Source organism: Cherax quadricarinatus, chromosome 11, assembly GCF_038502225.1.
Source record: "Cherax quadricarinatus isolate ZL_2023a chromosome 11, ASM3850222v1, whole genome shotgun sequence".
In the NCBI taxonomy this organism is placed as follows: domain Eukaryota; kingdom Metazoa; phylum Arthropoda; class Malacostraca; order Decapoda; family Parastacidae; genus Cherax; species Cherax quadricarinatus.
The window spans coordinates 3,362,419-3,386,876 of record NC_091302.1 but is presented as its reverse complement, the minus strand read 5'-3'; the positions used below and the strand labels follow the sequence as shown (position 1 = coordinate 3,386,876).

At 38.3% G+C, this 24,458-nt stretch overlaps 1 protein-coding gene across 4 annotated transcripts in view; it reads right to left on the bottom strand.

The window, feature by feature from the left end:
* Window positions 1-24,458, bottom strand: part of LOC128687661 (protein regulator of cytokinesis 1) — a 76,812-nt gene that overhangs the window by 27,442 nt on the left and 24,912 nt on the right. Inside the window, exons 8-14 of one of the 4 annotated variants that reach the window (XR_011391856.1) lie at window positions 22,988-23,135; window positions 17,911-18,020; window positions 16,836-16,949; window positions 13,226-13,384; window positions 12,261-12,413; window positions 9,551-9,688; window positions 783-928 (exon numbers count right to left, since the gene is read on the bottom strand). Coding sequence is in view for 3 of the 4 variants with exons in the window: in XM_070083896.1 (XP_069939997.1) it covers window positions 2,691-2,714; window positions 9,551-9,688; window positions 12,261-12,413; window positions 13,226-13,384; window positions 16,836-16,949; window positions 17,911-18,020; window positions 22,988-23,135 (846 nt within the window). In the remaining variant the exon portion in view is untranslated. Of the gene's footprint in view, window positions 1-782; window positions 929-2,665; window positions 2,715-9,550; window positions 9,689-12,260; window positions 12,414-13,225; window positions 13,385-16,835; window positions 16,950-17,910; window positions 18,021-22,987; window positions 23,136-24,458 lie in introns of all 4 variants that reach the window. The other 3 variants (XM_070083896.1, XM_070083893.1, XM_070083894.1) reach the window with 3 other exon arrangements.

The following is a 24,458-nucleotide window of genomic DNA, read 5'->3' as shown; positions in this document are numbered from 1 at the left end:
TGGCTTGTAAACACTGGCACCCACGGAACAAGTGAGGCGGGCTCAGGCCGCACGTGGACGCGTCTCTAACGAATCGCATTGAGCGAGTTTTTTAGCGCTAGCCAAGGCAAAATTTTTGCGTTAAAATGTATCGCTATGCGGATTTAACATTATGCGATGCGTTCGTTAGGCAAGGGTCCACTGTATATTGGAAACGATTAGTTTTCGAGGTATTTAGTCCAGAATATTGATCAATCTGAAGCAGAGGTACACTTTTGCCTGCTGAGCAACAGGAAAAATTTTTAATAACCAGCCTTAGTGTTGCACACGTCTTACCCGAACTTGTCAACATAAATCTGACAGTGCAAATAGTGCAGAAAAATTGCAATATGTCTTTGTAAAGTATTGCTGGTGAATCCTCTTGAAAATGTACAGATATACACTGATTAAGTATCTCAGGTTGTTTAAAGCACACGTAGCCATGCCATAAATATAAAACTACAGATCTACGTACTTTACTCTACAAACCTTAGTTAAATTAAAGGTGAAAAAGCACTTGGACTGAAAAGTGAAATGCACATAAAGCAAAGATCTGAAAATTTTGGCCTCAATCGGGATCCCCTTTAGTTGAAGAGTATCCGAGGGAGGTTGAAATATACACACCTTTCTCAGTTGTATTTCATTTTCTGGTTCAAGTATTTTGCACCTTTCAGTGCTCATGACACCTAAATCCCAAGAAATAATTTACCAATTTTTAACTAACTTCCCAAATGGTAACAATTCCATTGCACAACTATACATACACAGCTGTGCATCAAGAGGTATGCATACAAGCTCCGATCACAAATCCACTGTACTAGTGGATACTGAAGGCTTGAGATACACCATTTTGAATGAGATCGGTATTTGTAGTGGTGCTGCACAAGTTGGGCGTGGAAGCCAAAGCACACTGGAAACAAAGGGCAAGGAAAAAAAACTTTAAAGTCACAACGTTTCAAGACTATCATGAACTAAGGAATGATGAAAAAGAATGTCACAATTACATGGCAGGAACAATTTACTACTAACCCACAATTTAGAGGGGAGCTACACTAAATTTCAGTCCATCCTAAATAGTTCTCGTTCGTGACTTTGTAATGATCCAAGAGTGATAGGAATGTTCAACTTTTCTCTTCAAAGTGCAGAATAGAACTGAAGAATAAGAAATTATATATATTTAAGAAGAAAACTAAAGAACTGAATAAAACAAGTTGAAAGCAAGGAATAATATCCACCAAAACAAAGAATGGGACACAAGAATACTACATTCCCAAGATAGTAAATGTCTTGTAAACCAACAAAGCAAAATAGAAGGAAAAAATGACATTAAATATGCCACCATAGGTGGAATCTAAGAAAAACTGTAGTTTTTATTTTAAGTCACCCTGCCTTGGTGGGATACGGGCAATTTGTTGGCATGGGGGGGGGGGGGGAGTGGAATCTAGGGAATAATTATGAAACAAGCTTGGAGAGCTGAGATGAAACTACAAGACAAGTTCTAAATTCTGAAAACACAATGGAAATTTACATGCTTGTTTTCATCTTCACTTGAACCTAAGTATTAGGCTAATCTTCAAGCACATTAATCCTTTCAGTCGCGGCCCCTAAAATTAAGTGCCGACAGTATCACAATTTGTATAGAAAAAAAATAAAGTTTAACTTCTGAAATGTTAATTTTTTTTTTTTTTGAAGATAATGCCACCAAAAATGTGAAATTTCATGGAAACCTTATGAAATTATGCAGTTGCAAAGCCAGCAGTGTAGGAGCAACATGTGCATAGTTAATTTTGCTCCCCTGAGTCCTATTTAAGCCAATTCCAATACTCAATTCAATCCACTTCTTAGCTATTTCGCTAGTGTATCATCCATTCTGTCAAATGAGTACTTCTTATGAAACTGCCTATAATGCGTACAAATCGGTAATTTGGCCAATTTTATACAAAATTCAAATGCTATCCCAGCAACTGAAGTAGACCTTGCAAAAAAAAAAAATAAAATAAAAAAAAAACACTAGGGAGTTAGGGAGGCCCTTCTCTTCTTCAGGAAAATTGTCAAAAATTAAATATTTCTGCTAATCTGAACCCAATTTCAACTATTTCTAGTCTGAAACCATCTTTCATTCTATCAACTGATACAAAGAAACTACCAACACAGCCATTAAAGAAAACCACCCAAGCAAATATCTCAAAGTAGATATTTCTAATCAACCACAAGGTCAGGGGTTTGACATTCCCATCATGCACAGCATGAGGCAGGATTTTTTTCTTTTAAGGTTGTGCACGCTCACCACACAGACCCATTCTCTTATATCTAGGGCAAAATTTATTGTTCATAGCATGTTTGAAGAAGCTGGTATACAGTTTATTTCAAATTGTCCAAAATTCAGAAAGTACACAATATTTGGATTCTATAAACTTGGAATAATTTTTTTTTTCAATTCAGATAAATATCAATGATTCTTCTGAACAAGGCATACAAAATTTCTGAAATCAAAATGATCTCCAAAAATAAAGAGAAGACATTCTAATTTGTATTTCTTGGGGGTCTAAATAAATGGTTGGATTATTAACAATGGAACTTTTCTAAATTTTGGACACTTCTGCCAATGCATTACAGAATTCCAGGTAAGAGATCATGGTACACTTACCAATATTACATTCCTGTGTGTTTCTTTAATCAATTTCTCTCTCAACCCCCTGGAAAAAGTAGGTTAGAAACTTTGGGGTGTATGAATATGCAAGCACATACTACAGATATATATATAAAAAAAAAAAAATGCCTGGCGATACGATGACTGAAAAGTTACAAGATGTCTCGAGAGAGAGAGAAAATGTTGGAATTCAATACTCTGAATAAATAGTACCATACAGCAACAAAAGCCAATAATGTCAAATGAATTGTGGTAAGAAGGGATATGAATTATAATGATGATGTAAACTGTGACAAAGATGAAAGTTTAATGGAATATTTAGGCCTTGCAGGAACAGACTGTCAATCCCAACAATGACAGTCCTTTCCCCCTATCTGTGTGGCATATTGATGATGTGATACACAATTTTAGGACCACCACACTACTGCGAAGAGGTCACACACTCAACTGCAAATAAAGTTTTTGCAGGAAAGGTTTTTGCACTGCAAAATTAATGCAAGACTCAATACCATATGTGGAAGAGAAGTAAAAACAGAGCACATGAGATAATGGGCAAAGCATTACGGCCAAAATTTTACGAAGAACAAGAATTTCAGCAAGAAAAAAAGTAATAAAAATAAGAGATGTAAGTGTGTTTAGAAGTAAAAAGCTATGAGCTACATGTATGAAGCAAGCTGAGTTGCACAAATGACAAACCCCTCCTTAGAACCATTGGGTATACAGTGCTTTTTGTAGGAAAAGTTGGTACCATTATGAAATTGCTGACATTATCTTTACCAAAATTTAACTACTATTCAATTTGCTATCAATATTAATTGGCTACTGTTGTGATGTGAATATTTCTGTAATATGACAACATAATGAAAACAGTTAAAAAAAAAATTCAAGGTCCATTAGTTGCAATCCAGATTTCTTCCAAGCTCCAACACAATTCACAGCAAAGTTTGACTAAACGGAGAACCAAAGCTACTTCAACCAAATGATTGGTTCAGGCTATAAAAGTGAGAAACTCAACAAAAAAGGAAGTAATATAGATATAAAAAGTTAAAGCGGCATTATGGCCATTATGAACTGCCAGAGGAAAATCTTAAACTCAAAGATACCAGCATAGAGTATTCTTTTTTTTTTTAAATGCACCAATTCCCAATAGCTTAATCACTGAAATTAACCCTTTGACTGTCACAAGCCCATTTCTGAAACTCATTCTATGTCGCAAAATATTTGAAAGAAAAAAATATTTTTTCTTATGAAATGATAGAGAATCTTTTCCCGATGCTAATGACACCAAAAGAACAAAATTTGATGGAAAACCTACAGAATTATGCTCTCGCAAAGTCAGCGATCTCGGTGATACATACCCATCAGCAATTTCGCAGACTTTGAGCCCTCTTTTCGGCCAATTCCATTGTACCAGTTGACCAAACTCAGCTATTTCTTTAGAACTATTTCTTTTATCGAGTACAAGAAGCCGCCCATTTACTGATTTCAACTACCCAATAAAGTGGTCAGAAATTGGCAATTTGGCCAATTTCACGCAAATTAAAAAAGATGCCAATTTCAAGTTAGGGTCCAGAATAAACAATGCAGACATTCCTGACACTAAAATAACATTTTACCTTTTCATTAGTCATGCCTCCAGGCCCCTCTTATATTACTCTTGCTTTCTATTTTGACTTTTTATTCACACACAAAATAAAATAAGAGATTTACTGTTATGCAGACTACTGCATTATTGTAAAAATGGTATAAATAATATCAGTGCACTTTTGAAAGAATATCAGACTCACCAACTGACGTGTATTGGACGCGTGGCATGATCTGTTTACTTTTGAACATTGGCAAAAATCGAACATTTCCGCTACTTTGAGCTCAACTTCAAGGCTGTTTTCATCATGAAACTAATCAAAATCATCTCTATTTCTGTAATAAATTTTCCATTCTATCAAATGAGACCAAGAATATGAGAATACAATCATAAATACTATATGAAAATACACCTCAAAGTCGGCGTTTCAATCCAAAAAACATGGTCAGAGCTTTTTTTTTTCTCATTATGCACCGAGTGCCGCAGGATTTTTTTTTATATGGCACACACTGACAACACAGACCCATTCTCTCACATGTGAGCCTACCAGCTTTCTCTCACTTGATTTGAAGCTGCTAGAATTTTTGAGTATACAGTGGATCCTCAGGTAACGCCTTTAATCTGTTCCAGAGAGCTAGCCTATAGCCGAATTAATTTTCCCCATAAGAAGTAATGGAAATCCAATTAATCCGTTTCAGACAGCCAAAAGTATTAAAAAAAAAAAAAATTAAGATTAAATAAAAATATACATACAGAAAACAATAACAAATAAATATAAAGCACTAATAAAATAGATAAATGAACATTTAACATCACACTTACCTTTATTGACTTGACTTGTTGGTGTATGGTAAACACACAGGAGGCAAGAGGAAGGCAAGTTTATTATGCTTCAATATGACGCTAATACCTCTACGGCTTATCTATCACAATTCACCTAATATGACATTATAAACAATATTAATAACATAGAAACATGATATATACGGAAGAATTAATAAAATATGTCATAACGTATGATAGTAAATGGTTTAAGCGTTGTTGTTGGGTTTATAAGGGCCACTGAGAGAAGCCATACATAGTGGTGGTGGTGGAGGTGGAGGCACCAGCAGAACCAACCACCACTATCACACTTAATGTGTGTAATTTATAAATAAGAAATATTTACATTTTAATTTATAAATAAGTTTATTCAGGTATACACAAATACAGTTATGTGCACAGATTATCATACATAGCAGAATGTGTGTGTAAAGTACCTAGGATAACCCAAGAAAAGTCGGAGTGACTTGCATATTTCCACTGGGGTCCTTTTATATTTACACTTATATTTACTTTTATCCTAGGTAGTAGGTTGGTAGACAGCAGCCGCCCAGGGAGGTACTACCGTCCTGCCAAGTGAGTAAAACGAAAGCCTGTAATTGTTTTACATGATGGTAGGATTGCTGGTGTCCATTTTTGTCTCAAACATGCAAGATTTCAGGTACGTCTTGCTACTTGTACTTACACTTAGATCACACTACACATACATGTACAAGCATATACAGTGGACCCCCGCATAGCGACTTTAATCCGTGCAAGAGGGCTGATTGTTATGCGAAATGATCGGTATGCGAATGAATTTTCCCCATAAGAAATAATGGAAATCAAATTAATTCGTGCAAGACACCCAAAAGTCTGAAAAAAAATTTTTTACCACATTAAATATACATTTTCCTACACACAAAGAGAAGGATACATGCACAATAGTAGAGTAGTACATACACAATATATATTGTGCATGTACTACTCTACTAAATGAAGAATAAATGACACTTACCTTTATTGAAGATGCAGCAATGACTGATGAGACACTGTGTCCTGGGAGTGCCTTTTCCTCCTGAGTACTGTAGGTCCTGTTTGGTATTTTCTTCCAGAACAGGCCTTATCACACTGTGTATGCCACTACGATTCTTAAATCTCTCAAACCAACCTTTGCTGGCTTTAAATTCACCAATATGAGCACTAGTTCCAGGCATTTTTTCCTGTTCACCTGGGTGTTAGTCGACTGGTGTGGGTTGCATCCTGGGAGACAAGATTAAGGACCCCAATGGAAATAAGTTAGACAGTCTTCGATGACACTGACTTTTTTGGGTTATCCTGGGTGGCAAATCCTCTGGGGTTAATTGTTTCTTGGTATTCTCAATAAGCCACACCAACAACGGTGCTACAGCAGCAGCAGCAGCAGCAGCAGCTGACAGTGATACAGCAGCAGCAGACGATGCTACAGCAGCAGCAGACGGTGCTACAGCAGCAGCAGACGGTGCTACAGCAGCAGCAGACGGTGCTACAGCAGCAGCAGACGGTGCTACAGCAGCAGCAGACGGTACTACAGCAGCAGCAGCTGACGGTGGTACAACAGCAGCAGCAGCAGCTGACAGTGCTACAGCAGCAGCAGACGATGCTACAGCAGCAGCAGACGATGCTACAGCAGCAGCAGCAGCTGACGGTGGTACAACAGCAGCAGCAGCTGTACTACCAATAGTAGCGATGGTTGATTGGGGTTTATTATACAACCTGGCCAGCTCGGAGACACGCACTCCACTTTCATACTTATCAATGATCTTTTTCTTCATCTCTATAGTAATTCTCACCCTTATTGCTCTAGGGTTGGCACTAGAAGCTTTCTTGGGGCCCATGGTCACTTATTTTCCAGAAAAAATCACCAAAAACACTGTAATAATACGAAATGTTCCGATTGTATGCTTGGATGTTACCGCGGAGGCTGGCTGGTAAACAATGCCACCGGCGGCACATGTGAGGCTGGCTAAGGGCGCACATTGGACGCGTCTCGGATGAAGAGCGGTGAGCGGGTTTTTGGGCGGTATGCGAGGCAAAATTTTTGCGATAAAAGTGAGCGGTATGCGGATTGAAGGGTATGCGATGCGTACGGTATGCGGGGGTCCACTGTATATACATACCCCTCTGGGGTTTCTTCTGTTTTCTTTCTAGTTCTTGTTCTTGTTTGTTTCCTCTTATTTCCATGGGGAAGTGGACCAGAATTCTTCCTCCGTAAGCCCTGTGTGTCGTAAGAGGCGACTCAAATGCCGGGAGCAAGGGGCTAGTAACCCATTCTCCTGTATATATTACTAAACTTGAAAGGAGAAACTTTCGTTTCTCCTTTTGGGCCACCCCACCTTGGTGGGATGCAGCTGGTACGTTGAAAGAAAGAAAGATTTACTTTTATACTTACACTTACCTTGGAGGAGATGTTAGTTTAATTAGTTAAATTAGTTAGTTTGATGGAGAAGATGCTGGCAGAGGTTTGGGGTGGTGGAAGATAGCAGGCCAGCATAAGTTCAGAGGCCCTACACACATCCAACAACATTAGAGTTACTATTGTGTAGTTTTTCTATCGCTTACTCGCTTGACTTACTTGCTACACTGTTAAATCTACACCATCGCTGGCTGGCACTATAGCCTTTATCAATACCTGCTGCTTTAGTATCGTACATATCGTACAATCACTACAGAAGGCACATTCTTCCCTCTCTCTTCCTCCTCCACTTTGGTGCTTTGCTATGAGTGTTTTCTTGAATTTTATTGTTTCTTTCTTTCTTTATAATAGGGCTGGCACTAGCTTTCTTTGGGCCCATGGTGGTTTATTTAGAGTTTTTTTTTTTTTTTTTTTTTTTTTTAAAAAAGTCGGTCATCTCCCACCGAGGCAGGGTGACCCAAAAAAGAAAGAAAATCCCCAAAAAGAAAATACTTTCATCATCATTCAACACTTTCACCACACTCACACATTATCACTGCTTTTGCAGAGGTGCTCAGAATACAACAGTTTAGAAGCATATACGTATAAAGATACACAACATATCCCTCCAAACTGCCAATATCCCAAACCACTCCTTTAAAGTGCAGGCATTGTACTTCCCATTTCCAGGACTCAAGTCCGACTATATGAAAATAACCGGTTTCCCTGAATCCCTTCACTAAATATTACCCTGCTCACACTCCAACAGATCGTCAGGTCCCAAGTATCATTTGTCTCCATTCACTCCTATCTAACACGCTCGTGCAAGCTTGCTGGAAGTCCAAGCCCCTCGCCCACAAAACCTCCTTTACCCCCTCTTTCCAACCCTTTCGAGGACGACCCCTACCCCTCTTTCCTTCCCCTATAGATTTATATGCTTTCCATGTCATTCTACTTTGATCCATTCTCTCTAAATGACCAAACCACCTCAACAACCCCTCTTCTGCCCTCTGACTAATGCTTTTATTAACTCCACATCTTCTCCTAATTTCCACACTCCAAATTTTCTGCATAATATTTACACCACACATTGCCCTTAGACAGGACATCTCCACTGCCTCCAACCGTCTCCTCGCTGCTGCATTTACCACCCAAGCTTCACATCCATATAAGAGTGTTGATACTACTATACTTTCATACATTCCCTTCTTTAGAGTTATTTTAGTTATTTTAGAGTTATTTATTTATTTAGAGTTACAAGCACTAAAAACAATGGAATACTAAATATATTGTTTGCATGCTTGGAAATGTCCTCCCTGGCACACTGGCTGTACACAGAGTCATGGAATGGCCGGGCCAGCTCAGGCCGCATGGACACATTCGGGACGAAAGCCCTTAGCCGAGTTATTTGGCGTTAGCCGAGCCAATATTTTTACACCACAGCGAGCCGCTAGTCGATTTTGGTGCTAGCCGATGAAGCCTTTACCGGAGGGTCCACTGAATATGTGTCCAAAACATTGGCTCGTAAGACATACATGTACATATACGGCCGAAACAGTCAAAGGGTTAAACTAATTATACATATAATACCGAAGAGACAAAATAGCTGGAGATACAAGTAAAAAAGTAGATATGAACATAGTGGTTTATCACAAAAGGTCAGTAACAGGACATACAGCACCTGAAGTGTATACAATACACTTCAGCTGCTGTAACAATACACAAGTAAAGCCTAATAAGAGCTCAACCGTGTATTACAACAGATCAATAAAGCCACAATGTTTAACTGGCCAGCAATAAACTTGAGCCTAGTGAAAGTGAGAGATACTTATACCAAGTCTTGTGACTGAATCAAGAATACAGAATCTTATTTTTAATACTCTATTGAATCATTTGTACAATACTTATTTTAATTAATATATGAAGCCTTGGTGCTTGTTTTACTTAATTGAAATTGAAGAGAATACGACAATCAGATGATGCAAATGCAGGGTGATGCAAGATTAAACGAGAGGTTGCATATTTCTCAACACTGACAATTCACATGTTCACTTCTACTCACAGAGAAATGAGAGTAAGACGAGACTTCGCCAGAGGAGAGATTTGTTCCATCCTTTTTAGGAAACAAATTTGTTGATACATTCTTCAGTGTATTCTGGTCATGCTCTCGTAGCACTGACCTAGTTCCTCTTGAGGGAGTCTGCAGAGGTTGATAAAAATATACATTCAAGTCAAGTGATGGACTTAAAAATATTCTAAGTAACAATAAGACAAGACAGCCACTCTCTCCTCCTAGCACTAATGTTTTCATTTTTTGTTTTTAACATTGGCTGTCTCCCATCAAGGCAGGCAAAAAAAAAAAAAAAATCTTTTTACATTTAACCCTTTCAGGGTCGAGAGGCCCTCTCCTAAACTCGTTCTCAGGGTCGAAAATTTTTCGGAAAAAAAATTATTTTTTCTCATGAAAAGATAGAGAATCTTTACCCGGTCATAATTACACCAAAAGTATGAAATCTGATGGAAAACTTACAGAATTATGCTCTTGTGAAGTTAGCAGCCTTGACGATGTTTACGCATCGGCGATTTTGCCCACTTTGAGCCCTATTTTTGGCCAATTCCAGTGTACTAGTCGGCAAAAATCATAACTATTTCACTAGAACTCCATTTTTTCTATCGAATGAGTACAAGAAACCACCCATTTACCGATTTCAACTATCCAATAAAGTGGTCAGAAATGAGCAATTTTGGCAATTTCACACAAATTTCAAAAGATGCCAATTTCCGAATAGGGTCCAGAATAAACAAGACAGACATTCCTGGTACTAAAATAAAATTTTCTCTGTTCATTAGTCACATCCCCAGGCCCCTCTTACATTTCTTTTGCTTTCCACTTTGAATTTTTATTCTCACAAAAAAATAGAAGACTTAATGTTATGCAGACTACTGCATTAGTGTAGAAATGGTATAAATAATATCAGAGCACTTGTGAAAGAATATTAGACTCACCAGTTGACATGTATTGGACGCATGGCATGATTTGTTTACTTCTGAACTTTGGCAAAAATCGAACATTTCTGCTACTTTGAGCTATATTACAAGGTACTTTTCATTGTAAAACCAATCAAAATTATCTCAATTTCTGTAACATGTCTTCCATTCTATAAAATGAGACCAGGAAAATTAGAATACAACCATAAATACCATACGAAAATACAGTGCAAAGTCGCTGTTTTAAACCAAACACACTCAGTTTTTTTTATTACGCACTGTGCGCTGCAGGATTTTTTTTATACTGTGCACACTGACCACATAGACCCATTCTTTCATATGTAGGCCTACCAGCTTTCTCTCGCTAGATTTGAAGGCGCTAGAATTTATGCGTACTAGTACGTCAATAACCCTAGTGCGTAAGCCATACTAGTACGTCGGAAACCCTGAAAGGGTTAATAGTCTAACCAATAAATATTTTTGCAAGCGCACGCACACGCACATGCACACGCACGAGTTTAGGTTAGTGTCAAATTTAGCTACACACATTAACGCAAGTAAGTATATAAAGGCGAGGCTACATTTTGATGCACAAACAATAAATAGGAGCTACCAAGAAACTGAGGAGGCACATTAGTAAAAAATTTAACCCCTAAACAATGGCATAACCAGAAAAAAATTAATGAGAAAATTTTGGGGAAAAAAAAAAAATTCTTTATAGAATGAAAGGGTGCATTTTTATGAATAAAATAAAACTAAAATGAGTGGAATCCAATAAAAACCCGAGACTTTCAATATTTTGTCATCAAATTCTGAATATCCAGCAAAAGAAGGGTTAAAGCAGTTTTGTATCTTCCAAACTCAGAATACGGATATGACTTTGGTATCGTCAGCACAAACGTGATAATCAGCCTCAAGGGCATCAAACAGTGAGGATTCAAGGGGACACCAGACCAGTTCCTGCAACAAATGGCAGATAAGCCAGCTGCTAGGCATCTGCTAGCAACTGGAAACAAAAGTTTATTAAGCAGGCAACTGACAAAATCTAACCATAGGTTGAGCTTTATGAGTAAAACTGCAGAAACTTTCCATAGGTACATCTTCATTACAATGGTTTCTAAGAGCATTTCCTTGTCATGAGAGCAGTGGTGGTAGTGTGTTATATTTACATTATAATAAATGTGGCACAGTGATTCCATTTACAAATGGAATCAATGTGCCTATCATTAGGCGAATGAATTATATTCACTTCCAAAGATATATACATGTATATATATTTCTTTCTGTTATTGTGCCTCAATGACATTGGAATAGTGGGGAAGAGACTATGAGCCCAAATAGTTTCTTAAACAATGATATGTGAAATCTGGATATTCCTTGATCCCATTTGTGGCAAATGGTAACAATAGGGAGCCAATAAAATCATAAAGGCCATCCTTGAAAACACCTTAAAGTTGCAATTTGAAACCAAATGCATGGAGTTTTGTTTTTTTATACTGTGCAAACTCACCGCACAGTTCCATTCTCTCATATCTCGGACAAAATTTACCGCTCACAGCTTATCTGAGCAAGCTCATGACTTAGAACTACAGGAGGGACCCTGGCCCTCCATGACCTAGTTCTACATGATGGCCACTGCAAGGGTTAAATAACTAATCCTTAAATTTAAGTAACAGAATTGCTCATCAATGCCTAATTAAACTATTTAACAGTTCTTCACAGTAATAAAATAATCAGTACTAGTAGCATGATATATGAATGGGGTAAAAGATGTATAGACTTACAACAGGAGTTGAACGTCCCAGTGATTGCTCCTCTCCAATACGTCTCAGTTTTGAAGTCCTCAGGGTATCATTGCGTGCTATTCGCCTTTTAACAGAAGGTGGTTTGGATCCTAAACGACTCTCAGAGTTCAACAGTTTAGAGCGAGCATTTTGCTGAAAAAGATGAAATGATTACTTAACTTATTTCAACCATCTACTGTATTTTCAAAATTCATCACCAATCCAGAAGAAAATCTTTACACTGAAGATGAAAGCTCACAAATACCTTTGTGTCACATTTGGTTGTTTCCGAGAGAACGAAAACTAAGTTATTAGCAGCAATATTAAACATCTGTGGAAAGGACTGAAAGAGATAATTGCTACAAGTCAGGAATTTCGTGGTTTAGAATAAGTAAGAAATGAGAATTAAATGTTTTGTGCTTGGAGGTGAGAAGAGTGTAGAGGCAAGATATTCTTTGAGATATTAAGCGAATGTTTGTGGAATTTTTAAGCACACGAGAATAATGGTTTTGAGACCTTAGTGTTCAAATGCAAGATGCTGTGAAACGGAACACTAGAACAAGTTCTGAGCCCAGGGTTAATGATCATGGATGACCTTATGCCCAAAATATGAAGCCTCTCTACTGCTCTACACAGTAACTGGGCTGATTTCATTCCTGAATACACTTGGCCGTAAGTTATCATAGCATTCATACCGAAACAAAATTAGAATTTTTGCTATTTATTCCTAAAGTAACAAGCAAACTTGGCCTAATTCATTTGCTTTACTTTGCCAAAACATTTTACAATCTGCATCTTTTTAAAAATCCTTCACATTTCATTTTCATGTATAGGAAATAAAGTATGGTTGTTTAACACATCTGAAACTTCAAGTGGTTTCTCAGAACCCTGTATGCAAAGCAAGCTGCTGTGTGTAACATGCTTCATTTGTAAATAGTGGCCCTTATGAAACCTGTAATACTTACTCTCTCTCTCTTTTCCTGCTCCTTCTGTTCATGGTACTGGTGCCACTGATCCATTATGTAATCTGAAATTGTCTTGCCCTCCACCAGGAACTGCTGGCCATCCTTTTTCTCCCTAGCAAGTACAAGATCCTCTAGCTCCTTTTCTACACGTGGCAACTCCTGCAAAAATTAATTTTTATTGCATTAGAACAAAAAAAAAAAAATTCACACTGGCCGTTTCCCCAGTAAGGCAGGGTAAAAAAAAATAAACTTTCACCCATCACACTATCACCATCTTGCTAGAGGCACACAGATACAAAAGTTTTTAGATATCCCTCCTTTATAGTTTTTTTTATTATTATTTTTATTATCACACTGGCCGATTCCCACCAAGGCAGGGTGGCCCGAAAAAGAAAAACTTTCACCATCATTCACTCCATCACTGTCTTGCCAGAAGGGTGCTTTACACTACAGTTTTTAAACTGCAACATTAACACCCCTCCTTCAGAGTGCAGGCACTGTACTTCCCATCTCCAGGACTCAAGTCCGGCCTGCCGGTTTCCCTGAACCCCTTCATAAATGTTACTTTGCTCACACTCCAACAGCACGTCAAGTATTAAAAACCATTTGTCTCCATTCTCTCCTATCAAACACGCTCATGCATACCTGCTGGAAGTCCAAGCCCCTCGCACACAAAACCTCCTTTACCCCCTCTCTCCAACCTTTCCTAGGCCGACCCCTACCCCGCCTTCCTTCCACTACAGACTGATACACTCTTGAAGTCATTCTGTTTCGCTCCATTCTCTCTACATGTCCGAACCACCTCAACAACCCTTCCTCAGCCCTCTGGACAACAGTTTTGGTAATCCCGCACCTCCTCCTAACTTCCAAACTACGAATTCTCTGCATTATATTCACACCACACATTGCCCTCAGACATGACATCTCCACTGCCTCCAGCCTTCTCCTCGCTGCAACATTCATCACCCATGCTTCACACCCATATAAGAGCGTTGGTAAAACTATACTCTCATACATTCCCCTCTTTGCCTCCAAGGACAAAGTTCTTTGTCTCCACAGACTCCTAAGTGCACCACTCACTCTTTTTCCCTCATCAATTCTATGATTCACCTCATCTTTCATAGACCCATCCGCTGACACGTCCACTCCCAAATATCTGAATACATTCACCTCCTCCATACTCTCTCCCTCCAATCTGATATTCAATCTTTCATCACCTAATCTTTTTGTTATCCTCATAACCTTACTCTTTCCTGTATTCACCTTTAATTTTCTTCTTTTGCACACCCTACCAAATTCATCCACCAATCTCTGCAACTTCTCTTCAGAATCTCCCAAGAGCACAGTGTCATCAGCAAAGAGCAGCTGTGACAACTCCCACTTTGTGTGTGATTCTTTATCTTTTAACTCCACGCCTCTTGTCAAGACCCTCGCATTTACTTCTCTTACAACCCCATCTATAAATATATTAAACAACCATGGTGACATCACACATCCTTGTCTAAGGCCTACTTTTACTGGGAAATAATTTCCCTCTTTCCTACATACTCTAACTTGAGCCTCACTATCCTCGTAAAAACTCTTCACTGCTTTCAGTAACCTACCTCCTACACCATACACTTGCAACATCTGCCACATTGCCCCCCTATCCACCCTGTCATACGCCTTTTCCAAATCCATAAATGCCACAAAGACCTCTTTAGCCTTATCTAAATACTGTTCACTTATATGTTTCACTGTAAACACCTGGTCCACACACCCCCTACCTTTCCTAAAGCCTCCTTGTTCATCTGCTATCCTATTCTCCATCTTACACTTAATTCTTTCAATAATAACTCTACCATACACTTTACCAGGTATACTCAGCAGACTTATCCCCCTATAATTTTTGCACTCTCTTTTATCCCCTTTGCCTTTATACAAAGGAACTATGCATGCTCTCTGCCAATCCCTAGGTACCTTACCCTCTTCCATACATTTATTAAATAATTGCACCAACCACTCTAAAACTATATCCCCACCTGCTTTTAACATTTCTATCTTTATCCCATCAATCCCGGCTGCCTTACCCCCTTTCATTTTACCTACTGACTCACGAACTTCCCTCACACTCACAACTGGCTCTTCCTCACTCCTACAAGATGTTATTCCTCCTTGCCCTATACACGAAATCACAGCTTCCCTATCTTCATCAACATTTAACAATTCCTCAAAATATTCTCTCCATCTTCCCAATACCTCTAACTCTCCATTTAATAACTCTCCTCTCCTATTTTTAACTGACAAATCCATTTGTTCTCTGGGCTTTCTTAACTTGTTAATCTCACTCCAAAACTTTTTCTTATTTTCAACAAAATTTGTTGATAACATCTCACCCACTCTCATTTGCTCTCTTTTTACATTGCTTCACCACTCTCTTAACCTCTCTTTTTCTCCATAGTTTTATAGTATACTATAGTTTTATGTATACTAAATGGTGTCTCCTGTGTAGAAACTAGATAACTACCTACTTTTAAATGCCTGATCAGCCAGGCTGCTAGCAGAAACAGTCTGGATGACCAGGCAGTCAACAAGGAAGTTTAACCTGACCTTAGGTAAAGCAAGAGCACAACTCTTGAAATTAGTAACAGGAAGGTCAAATATAGTTAAAAATTGCTCATAGGTTAAAGAATTAATATTAGGCAAGTTTGGGATAATAGCTGAACTTGCATTTTGTTAATCACTGACCATTTAGATAGGAGTACAAGAACTATGTTCAAATATTTCAGTTTTACAAGCAATGGTATAAATCCACAGTTTTTTGAGATTTGAACTGGGGTCTGTGAAATGACAGTCAACCATCCTAACCACTGATACTGGTGCTGGCACAGTGGTTATGACACTGGACTGTCACTCCACAGACCCCAATTAAATTCTCTGAAAAACCTGTGGATTGTTACAAGCGTTTATGTTATCATGGCTAGTAAGGGTATAAAAATACTGACAATCAGCTGCACATATACATGCGCAACATTCTGAATGCTTTATTTTTAGGCTTTTCACTTGGCAAGAGCTTTGTCGAGTCTGAGGTTTAAAGCTCCTGGCAAGTAATGGGTATTCAGACTGTTGGATGTGTGTATCTACCTAATTCCTAAGGTTATTGAGCATTTTTTTTAATTAAAGCTTAATTTTGGCAATCTAATTAGTTCCTAGGACGTATGTAGTAGAAGTTGTCTTTGAATTTTAATAGCAAGTTATTTCTTATTACATTTTAGAGTAAAGTACACCTACCATCCGACTTACGACAGAGTTCGGTTCTGAGAAACCGGTCGTAAGTCAAAATGGTCGTAAGTCGAACTTTACTACTGAATATCAACAAAACATTTTTGTAATGACTTCATTTTATTGTTTTATTTTGGTATTTCATGTTTTACTTTACTTTTTATGTTGTTAGTACTGTATTTTATACTGTAAGGTTTAGGATAAACACTGTACAACACAAATAGTTGTTTATTTCCCAGAAATTTGGCATAAAAAACACGGCCGTAAGTCGAGTGGTCGTAAGTCGAGCAGGTCCTAAGTCGGATGGTAGGTGTATTGCATAAAATTATTATACTAGAAAACTACTCACGTTCTTTACTCTTTTCCTTTCTTTTTCTTCCTGAAGCAAGGAGCAGCCACGATTACCAAACAGTCTATTAGGGTCATTAGCTTTTTCTTCCAGTTCTACTAATTTGTTCCATATCTGGAAATATAAAGAAAACCACTTAGCAGAATGAGTTTTGTAATTCATACTGCATGTGCCAGCATACAAGTCAACTTTTTAAGCATGAAAACATCTCTTAAAAGAACTAGTGGTCAAAATAATACACCAAGTATAAAATCTGCCAATACATGGCAGAGGTGAAAATAAGGCTATAGAACATTACTGAAAGAACACAAGCCTGAATTAACATCTCAAACTTTTAGGGGTCGACTTATACACTGGCATATACAGTATTTACAGTGGATTCCATATCTTAATAAAACAAATATATAAAAACCTATTACGTGTAGACACTAGCCATGCTTCCATATATTTTTTATTTATAAGGTGGACTGGAGGGAAAATGTGGAAGTCCATTTAAGTGGAAAAGGCCTTAACACCTGGCATGCATACATGTTACCTCACTGAGTTGAGGCAGGTAGTTTTTTTGGGATTGTGTGTGCTGTTAGTGTAAGCTAGGTAATATTTATGATGGCATTTTAGAAAACAGAAAAGACACTAAAGTGTGTTATGGAATAAGTAATAGAAATGATTTTTTTAGCACCATTGTGGTAAGATTAACAAGTGGAGGAAAGTTATATCTTACTCCATCATGAGAGTGAAAACACCAATAGTACATAGATTTCTGTAAATCGAGGACCCTGTGTAATCAGCATACCTGTATAAGTACCAGGCATGAACTTAAAATGGGAAGAGCTATTATAGTGACTTGTCCACAGCCAATGCACTATGGTACTAAGGCTAATTAACCTACTTATAAGTTAACAAATCCAATAATCATCAGATTAAAACACTGTCAAAGACAATGTAATTCAACTCTGCAAAATTATAAGCTTCCTCAGAGAAATACACTGACAAGTTTTACTGTAGCGCAAAAATTTGGAGTTACACAACAATTCATGAAAGAGTAATGCCATAGGTAAACAAGCTTAACACTTACCTCATGCCTTTGTTTGATTTTCATAAAGATGAGCTTGTTATCAGAGTAATAGGTCTGCAGTTTCTGTACTTCGTTGTCATGTGCTTTTAAAACTTCGTCTGTGTAACCTTCTGTGCAAAAACAAATATAAATATGGAATAAAAAATTTGCTAAAATAACCCAGATTTTCACATTAAAATCTGGTTGTTGCTTAGCTTTCACTTAAAACAAAAATATTTCCTAGACAAATAATTTAAATTTTGACAGGCATCAAAATTTAAATTATTCGTCTTCCTCAGTTAAACTATTTCTTCTACCATTATACAGTATGATCTTTACCAACCACACTAAAGTTCATGTGTTCCTTCCTACTTCAATTTGTAATTTAAATATCGAAAAATACAAAATATAAAAATTTTAAAACACATTGGCCCTCTCCCACCAAGGCAGGGTGACCCGGAAAAGAAACTCTTTCGTCAACATTCGCACAATCACTGTCTTGCCAAAATTAAAATATGGCTCATTAAAAATGTGGGGAAGTGTCAAACCTTTATGAAGTCATGCAGAGCATGGTGAATTATCGTATTATAGCGAGATCTAAGAAAGAAGGAAAACTCAGATTCCTAGATCAAAAGAACTTCATGAAGTCATTTCCCTTGAAGGATGCAGTTCAATCAAAGCAGGTGCAATATAATTCCAAATTACATAAATTATAACCTGTATTAATAAACATATTATGACTAACAAATTCCCTTCAATCTAAAATAAATCACTAGATTTTTCAGAGGGAGGGAGAGAGTATGGAGGAGGCGAGTGTATTCAGACATTTGGGAGTGGACGTGTCAGCACATGGGTCTACAAAAGATGAGGTGAAATATAGAACTGACGTGGGGAAAAAGGCGAGTGGTGCACTGAGGAGTCTGTGGAGATAAAAACTTTATCCATGAAAGCAAAGAGGGAAATATATGAGAGTATAGTTATACCAACACTCTTGTATGAGTGTGAGGCATGGGTAAATGTTGCAACAAGAAGGTTGGAGGCAGTTATGTCATGTCTGAGGCCAATGTGTGGTGTGAATATAATGCAGAGAATCTGTAGTTTGGAAATTAGGAGGAGGTGCGGGATTACCAAAACTATTATCCAGAGGGCTGAGGAGGGTTCCTGAGATGGTTTGAACATGTAGAGAGGTTGGAACAAAATAGAATGATTTCGAGTGTATAAATCTGTAGAGGAGGAAAGGCGGGGTAGGAGTCAGCCTAGGAAAGGCTGGAGGGAGGAGGTAAAGGAGGTTTTGTGTGCGAGGGACTTGGACTTGCAGCAAGCGTGTGTGAGCATGTTAGATAGGAGTGAATGGAGACAAATGGCCTTTAAGACTTGATGTGCTGTTGGAGTGTAAACAAGGTAACATTTATGAAGGGTTTCAAGGAAACTGGCAGGCCAGACTTGATTCCTGGAGATAGAAGTACAGTGCTGGTATTCTGAAGGAAGGGTGTTAATGCTGCAGTTTTATAACTGTAGTGTAAGCATGCATTGGGCAAGACAGTGATGGAGTGAATGATGATATAAGTTGTTCTTTTTTGGGCCACCCTGCCTTGGTGGGAAATGGCCGATGTGTTAAAAAAAAAAATTCAGAGAAAAATAACTTGAGGCAGATAGCTCTAACTAATATAGTGGGTATGCACAAAAATTGTTGCCAATATAAAACACCATTATTACTCAAAGAGGCATATGGAAAATATAACAAACACGCTGCAAAAAAAGGTTTAAACAACATATCAGACAATTCTAAAGCTTCAGTAATTTCATGCACTGGTCAGGGAGGTATACCATCTTTTAGGAGTGAAGAAGAGCAGAATGTAAGTGTGGGGGAGGTACGTGAGGCATTACGTAGAATGAAAGGGGGTAAAGCAGCTGGAACTGATGGGATCATGACAGAAATGTTAAAAGCAGGGGGGGATATAGTGTTGGAGTGGTTGGTACTTTTGTTTAATAAATGTATGAAAGAGGGGAAGGTACCTAGGGATTGGCAGAGAGCATGTATAGTCCCTTTATATAAAGGGAAAGGGGACAAAAGAGACTGTAAAAATTATAGAGGAATAAGCTTACTGAGTATACCAGGAAAAGTGTACGGTAGGGTTATAATTGAAAGAACTAGAGGCAAGACAGAATGTAGGATTGCGGATGAGCAAGGAGGTTTTAGAGTGGGTAGGGGATGTGTAGATCAGGTGTTTACATTGAAGCATATATGTGAACAGTATTTAGATAAAGATAGGGAAGTTTTTATTGCATTTATGGATTTAGAAAAGGCATATGATAGAGTGGATAGAGGAGCAATGTGGCAGATGTTGCAAGTATATGGAATAGGTGGTAAGTTATTAAATGCTGTAAAGAGTTTTTATGAGGATAGTGAGGCTCAGGTTAGGGTGTGTAGAAGAGAGGGAGACTACTTCCCGGTAAAAGTAGGTCTTAGACAGGGATGTGTAATGTCACCATGGTTGTTTAATATATTTATAGATGGGGTTGTAAAGGAAGTAAATGCTAGGGTGTCTGGGAGAGGGGTGGGATTAAATTATGGGGAATCAAATTCAAAATGGGAATTGACACAGTTACTTTTTGCTGATGATACTGTGCTTATGGGAGATTCTAAAGAAAAATTGCAAAGGTTAGTGGATGAGTTTGGGAATGTGTGTAAAGGTAGAAAGTTGAAAGTGAACATAGAAAAGAGTAAGGTGATGAGGGTGTCAAATGATTTAGATAAAGAAAAATTGGATATCAAATTGGGGAGGAGGAGTATGGAAGAAGTGAATGTTTTCAGATACTTGGGAGTTGACGTGTCGGCGGATGGATTTATGAAGGATGAGGTTAATCATAGAATTGATGAGGGAAAAAAGGTGAGTGGTGCGTTGAGGTATATGTGGAGTCAAAAAACGTTATCTATGGAGGCAAAGAAGGGAATGTATGAAAGTATAGTAGTACCAACACTCTTATATGGGTGTGAAGCTTGGGTGGTAAATGCAGCAGCGAGGAGACGGTTGGAGGCAGTGGAGATGTCCTGTTTAAGGGCAATGTGTGGTGTAAATATTAGGCAGAAAATTCTGAGTGTGGAAATTAGGAGAAGGTGTGGAGTTAATAAAAGTATTAGTCAGAGGGCAGAAGAGGGGTTGTTGAGGTGGTTTGGTCATTTAGAGAGAATGGATCAAAGTAGAATGACATGGAAAGCATATAAATCTATAGGGGAAGGAAGGCGGGGTAGGGGTCGTCCTCGAAAGGGTTGGAGAGAGGGGGTAAAGGAGGTTTTGTGGGTAAGGGGCTTGGACTTCCAGCAAGCGTGCGTGAGCGTGTTAGATAGGAGTGAATGGAGACGAATGGTACTTGGGACCTGACGATCTGTTGGAGTGTGAGCAGGGTAATATTTAGTGAAGGGATTCAGGGAAACCGGTTATTTTCATATAGTCGGACTCGAGTCCTGGAAATGGGAAGTACAGTGGACCCCCGCATAACGATGGCATCACATAGCGATTATTTCGCATACCGCTTACTTTAATTGCAAAAATTTTGCCTCACATACCGCTTAAAAACCCGCTTACCGATTTTCGTCCGAGACGCGTCCAATGTGCGGCCTGAGCCACGCTCACATGTTCCGCCGGTGGCATTGTTTACCAGCCAGCCTCCGCGGTAACATCCAAGCATACAATCGGAATATTTCGTATTATTACAGTGTTTTCGGTGCTTTTTCTGGAAAATAAGTGACCATGGGCCCCAAGAAAGCTTCTAGTGCCAACCCTACAGCAATAAGGGTGAGAATTACAATAGAGATGAAGAAAAAGATCATTGATAAGTATGAAAGTGGAGTGCATGTCTCCGAGCTGGCCAGGTTGTATAATAAACCCCAATCAACCATCGCTACTATTGGTGGTACAGCTGCTGCTGCTGCTGCACTGTCAGCTGCTGCTGCTGCTGCTGCTGCTGCTGCACTGTCAGCTGCTGCTGCTGCTGTAGCACCGTTGTTGGTGTGGCTTATTGAGAATACCAAGAAACAATTAACCCCAGAGGATTTGCCACCCAGGATAACCCAAAAAAGTCAGTGTCATCGAAGACTGTCTAACTTATTTCCATTGGGGTCCTTAATCTTGTCTCCCAGGATGCAACCCACACAAGTCGACTAACACCCAGGTGAACAGGGAAAAATGCCTGGAGCTAGTGCTCATATTGGTGAATTTAAAGCCAGCAAAGGTTGGTTTGAGAGATTTAAGAATCGTAGTGGCATACACAGTGTGATAAGGCCTGTTCTGGAAGAAAATGCCAAACAGGACCTACAGTACTCAGGAGGAAAAGGCACTCCCAGGACACAGTGTCTCATCAGTCATTGCTGCATCTTCAATAAAGGTGTCATTTATTCTTCATTTAGTAGACTAGTACATGCACAATATATACTGTGCATGTACTACTCTACTATTGTGCATGTATCCTTCTCTTTGTGTGTGGGAAAATGTATATTTCATGTGGTAAAATTTTTTTTTTCATACTTTTGGGTGTCTTGCACGGATTAATTTTATTTCCATTATTTCTTATGGGGAAAATTCATTCACATAACGATTATTTCGCATAACAATTACCCCTCTTGCACGGATTAAAATCGTTAACCGGGGGTCCACTGTACAACGCCTGCACTTTAAAGGAGGGGTTTGGGATATTGACAGTTTGGAGGGATATGTTGTGTATCTTTATATGTGTATGCTTCTAGACTGTTGTATTCTGAGCACCTCTGCAAAAACAGTGATAATGTGCGAGTGTGGTGAAAGTGTTGAATGATGATGAAAGTATTTTCTTTTTGGGGATTTTCTTTCTTTTTTGGGTCACCCTGCCTCAGTGGGAGACGGCCGACTTGTTGAAAAAAAAAAAAAAAAAAAAAAATATATGAAAGAAAAATAAGAATGGGAGAGGAAAAAATATGAGTCAAGAAAGGACAAAAAAGAAAAGAGAAAGGAGATACTGCATAGTGTATTTTTTCACAGATTAAAATACTATACGAAAGAAGTGAATGTTCCTAAACCTTTAAATGCATAAATAAGGTTTTATATCTTTTATATTCACATACCAGCAAAGTATGGAGTAAAGGCATTTCTTTCGTTTTCACTGATGTAGCACTTATCCCACAAAACTTCCAACTCACGCCGTAACTTATTAATGAACCTTGCCATATTTTGGTGTTTCAACTCCTCTAGACGATGCATCTCTTGCTGAAGCTGCAAGGAGGAAAAAATTACTCTTAAAGATTATAAAATAAATTACTGAAAAATAATGATCCAACAGTAAATAATTTAGTTTACAACTATAGCTCTACTACAATGGAGTGAATCTGACAAGCTACTAGTTGGGGGCATTGCCAGAAAAACTCGACTCCTGCAATCCCTTATATGCGAGGTAAAAAAGACACTTTTGCACTAATGAAGCATTTATTATGGAAGTATTCACCACAATTAGTGAGTACAAAGACTATCACAATTAAAATAACCCACATCAATTTAAAAATGCCTTCACCTGTTAATGTCCAAACTCAAAGGTCCTCAGAAGTCCCTATAGGAATGGCAGTAATTTTGAAAAATCAAGACTTCAGCAAAGGTAGAAATCAGGTTCAGTTACAAGGGGCTCCACAATTATTGCGTGCATGGATCCCTCTCCTATTAAACTTGACGAATTACGAACGAATGCATAGACTGGTGCTAGATTTGAAGGTACTATGCCATGAAGAAAGCCAAGATACATCAGGAAGAAATAGACAAGACAAGAATAAGCTTTAAAAGGAAGAACAAAGAATACGATGACATACATGGAAACTGCACAACATTATAAAGAAAGCCACCAAATTCACCATCACACATTCAACATTTTTGTAATAGCTGTGAGCAGAAATTACAATTTAAACGCTCCAAACTGCAACATCCCCACCTACCCTTCCGAGTGCAGCTCTGTAAGTAGTAAATAAGTGGAACAAATGAGGCATTAATACACTGGTGACAATACATACTGGAGTATTGAGGCAGAATTAGCAATATTGCAGAAATTGGTAACAAACTATGAGTCAAGGGTCAAATAAGTTAATTAAATGTTAGGTAAAAGGACACAAGTGCAACTAATGTGATTTTATTGTGGCAATGTTTCGCTCTCCAGGAGCTTTATCAAGCTGTAATGGCTCTCCAGGAGCTTTATCAAGCTGTAATGGCTCTCCAGGAGCTTTATCAAGCCGTAACGGCTCGATAAAGCTCCTGGAGAGCGAAACGTTGCCACAATAAAATGTCACATTAGTTGCACTTGTGTCCTTTTACCTGACATATTGTCGGTAATTCTACCAACATTTATACAAGTTTATTACAGAAAGTGACTACCTATTTGTAGCTGTAGGAGCAGAGTTAAACCCATGGTATTCTGCCTTTAGTATTTGGGCTACCGTAAAGGTCCAAGTTTTCAATGGCTATAGCACATGTATATTACCTCCTCTTCTACAACTGCAAATTAAAACTTTCTTTTATCCTTTTGATGGCTCCTTCATGTCAGTTTTTAGTTATAAT